Genomic DNA, 3,535 nt, shown 5'->3' on the forward strand with positions numbered 1-3,535 from the left:
GGGTATGGGGGACTTTTGGGATGAAGAAACATGGCATGACTGGGGATGGGTTTCCCTCTTAAAAAAAAAAAAACAGACTACTAAAGTGAAGAATTAACCAGGAGTCATTTGTAATGCTGGATTTCCATAGGACAATTTATTGTGCCTGCCTTTCAGTGTTCCTATGTTCTTAGAAAATTTTAGTGAAGAGAGACTAGGGGCAGTTCTCTGAATCGGTGAGCTTACTCTTACGACAGCCAATTCAGGCAATTCAGACAAACTAATCAACTATACACTATCTAGACCAGAATCTTGTGTTGAGCAATTCAGCACGTTTTGATGAATGGCATCCATCTGTGTTCCCTTTCCCGCGGGCCTAGTGCCACATCCGTGCCTACCGCAACAAATGACAGTTACATAACGTCAGTGGCCAAGATCTCTTAGAACTCTGCATTGTGGAAGAGAAGGGCCGTGTGACGCAGAGGTCATCACTAAGGCTGAGTTCTCATTTAGACCCGACGCTCAGCAGCAGACCTTGTGCTGAGCTTGCCTGACCTCAGTTTCCCCTCCTTTCAAACAGGAGTCATGCTGTCCTGCTTTTGGTTCTTCTCCAAGCACATCAGCTCTGCACTGATGTCCCTGCCCCGTGTGTTACACAGATTCAATGCCCCACAGTGCTTGGCCTTCAGGTATCCATTAAGTCCCCTACTGGCCTCCCCTCCACGCCTCCTGGCCTCGGTGGCTTCCTCCCAGGACTCCACTAGACCTTCCAGGGTCCGCCAGAACTTTCACCCGGACTCGGAGGCTGCTATCAACCGCCAAATCAACCTGGAGCTTTACGCATCCTACGTGTACCTGTCCATGGCTTACTACTTCTCCAGGGATGATGTGGCCTTGTACAACTTCTCCAAGTATTTCCTTCGCCAGTCCCTGGAAGAGAGGGAACATGCAGAGAAGCTAATGAAACTGCAGAACCAGAGAGGAGGCCGGATCTGCCTCCAGGACATCAAGAAGCCAGACAAAGATGACTGGGAATGCGGACTACGGGCCATGGAATGTGCCCTGCTCCTGGAAAAGAGTGTAAACCAGTCGCTGCTGGACTTACATACTCTGGCCTCAGAAAAAGGAGATCCTCATTTGTGTGACTTTCTGGAAACTCACTACCTGCATGAGCAAGTGAAGTCTATCAAAGAATTAGGTGACCACGTGCACAACTTAATCACCATGGGGGCTCCAGCTGCAGGCTTAGCAGAATATCTTTTTGACAAGCACACGCTTGGAAGCGAGAGCAAGCACTAAGACAAGAGGCTGCCTATCTGATACCCCAGTAGGTCCCAAGACCTGGATGGAGTTAGCGATCGCCTGTTTCTTGCCCTTAAAACTTGACTCCGTCTTTACATTCTCCTCCTTCTTTAGACTGTTCTGCCAGTGTTTTGTAGAGAAAATATGCTTAGCCCTGTGCTCACTGCGGCTTTCTACCAACACCAAAATACTAATATTTTCCCAGCCTGAAAGATAACCCAGAATACTATGGTATGACAGGGATGGGAGACAAAACACTTAAGTTCGATACAAGATTATGAATATCTTTGAATATTATTGTCAAGTGCTCTTCCTAACCATAAACCTAAACTGAAATTCCACGATTTCCAATTCCACAATCTGTACTGTCTTAAAAATCTTATGCAAAATGGTCGGTGAGAGAAATATATAATGTATAATAATTGTAAGACAGAGATGATATAGAGTACTTCAAAAATCACACATGCAAAAATTTGACAATTATTCTATTTTCCCAGTGTGTCCCAAGAAGTGGCAGTGGATGGAGACCACCTAGGTATTTTTTTAAAGGTTTCATGTCGAACTTGGTATTAGCCACACCAGGTATCAGTGGTGGTGTTGAGCAGCTCAGTAGGCTCACATTTTAAGGGCTCCGAGAAGACTTTTAATTAAAACCACAGGAAAAATCAGAAATGCCTTATTCCTCTTTTGGTATTTCCTACTGATATGCTATATATACTCTCTCAAGATAGGGATAAATGGGTTTGTTTTGTTACGCTTTCTGCCTTAAAAGTAATTAGCTACAGTGTAACAAAACCGATTGGTTTGGTTTCAGATGCTATACCACAATCTCTAACCACAGGGTTATACAGCCTCTCACTATAACCCAGAGAGAAAATCTTTCATAAGATACATTTTAAAATTATTTATTTTTACACTCCATAATTTATCCCCCCATCCACCCTCTTGCTGCTCCACATCCTCCCCACACCCTGTCTCCATGTGGATGTTCCCACCCCCCTCACCACCTGACCTCTAAACTCCCTGAGACCTCCAGTCTCTTGAGGGTTAAGTGCATCATCTCTGAATGAACACAGACTCAGAAGTCTTCTGCTGTATGTGTGTTGTGGGGCCTCATATCAGCTGGTGTATGTTGCCTGGTTTGGTTGGTGGTCCAGTGTTTGAGAGATCTTGAGGGTCCAGATTAATTGAGACTGCTGGTCACCCTCCTCCTCAGCTTCTTTCAGTCTTTCCCTAATTCAACCACAGGGTATCAGCTGCAAAAGAACTGTGGAGGCAAAAAAACCAAAAATAAATTAATTAATTAATTAATCAAGAATGAAGGGAGCATCCTGGTGGGTAAAGGGATTTTGGAGGGAAGGGGCCAGATGAGTGGGAGATGTTTGGTGAGCAGGAATTAGAAACAACTAGATGAGAATCAATAATGTGATGTCTGGGGGAAGGCTGGGAACAGCAGTGTGTAAGTGCAAGGGTCAAGATGGATGACTTAAGCTAGTAGAGGAATGGGAAAAGGAGATCCCTCTCAGGGTCCGAGAGAGGAAACAATCTGCAGCTTAACCTAAAAAGCATATGAACATCTCTGGTTAATTCGAATCCTCTGGGACACAGATGACAAAACACCAGTATTCAAGAAGCTAGGAAAATCTGGGATGCTTCTAAAAGAAAATGAGGAAAGAGTCATGTGTTGACTCTTAAAGGAAGGTCTTAAAACATTTAAGAGTCTTACATTAGTCTCCTTGAAAGGTTGGCTCCTAGGGAGGAAGAGAAAAGTATTGTTGTTTCATGGAAACTCATTTTTCCATGGACATCAGTACTGCGCTATCAAGAGACCTTCATTCAAAGTCATCAGAAGAAACTCACTACTCCAGATGTTGACCCGAGTTCAATTGACCTGTTCAAATGTACTCAGTGATTGATGCATAAGAAGTGTTGACTTTCATAATAGCAGCTTGGGGCCCTTGGAAAATTAGGCTCCCTGTAGCCTGTAATCAAAAGAGTCCATGCCAGTGATTACACAAATTCAGTTGTTTCCAGGGAAACACCATACATGGGATACCACAGGAGCTGCCATTAAATCCAATTTTGCTAAATGTATTCCGATGTGGGCCTAAATTCATAATGTATTATTTTTAAAGTAATTCGTGTTACAATGATAGGGTTATGTTACATTAGTGTAAATATATAGGTTGAATTACAGAAAATATTGGATAACAGATATTAAAATGACTGGAAATATATACATCAAGAAGTTTAG

The 3,535-nt window shown here is 43.3% G+C and overlaps 1 protein-coding gene across 1 annotated transcript; it reads left to right on the forward strand.

The window, feature by feature from the left end:
* Positions 1 to 482: 482 nt before the first annotated feature.
* On the forward strand, positions 483 to 1,940 carry Ftmt (ferritin mitochondrial). The gene has a single exon (XM_021150933.1). It carries the CDS (start codon positions 565 to 567, stop codon positions 1,276 to 1,278), a length of 714 nt encoding a protein of 237 aa, XP_021006592.1. The 5' UTR covers positions 483 to 564; the 3' UTR covers positions 1,279 to 1,940.
* Positions 1,941 to 3,535: the final 1,595 nt, after the last annotated feature.

Source organism: Mus caroli, chromosome 18 (assembly GCF_900094665.2).
Source record: "Mus caroli chromosome 18, CAROLI_EIJ_v1.1, whole genome shotgun sequence".
NCBI lineage: Eukaryota > Metazoa > Chordata > Mammalia > Rodentia > Muridae > Mus > Mus caroli.

Bases quoted from the DNA above. Each gene is read 5' to 3' on its own strand.
- Ftmt (XM_021150933.1), top strand. From the start codon at position 565: ATGCTGTCCTGCTTTTGGTTCTTCTCCAAGCACATCAGCTCTGCACTG.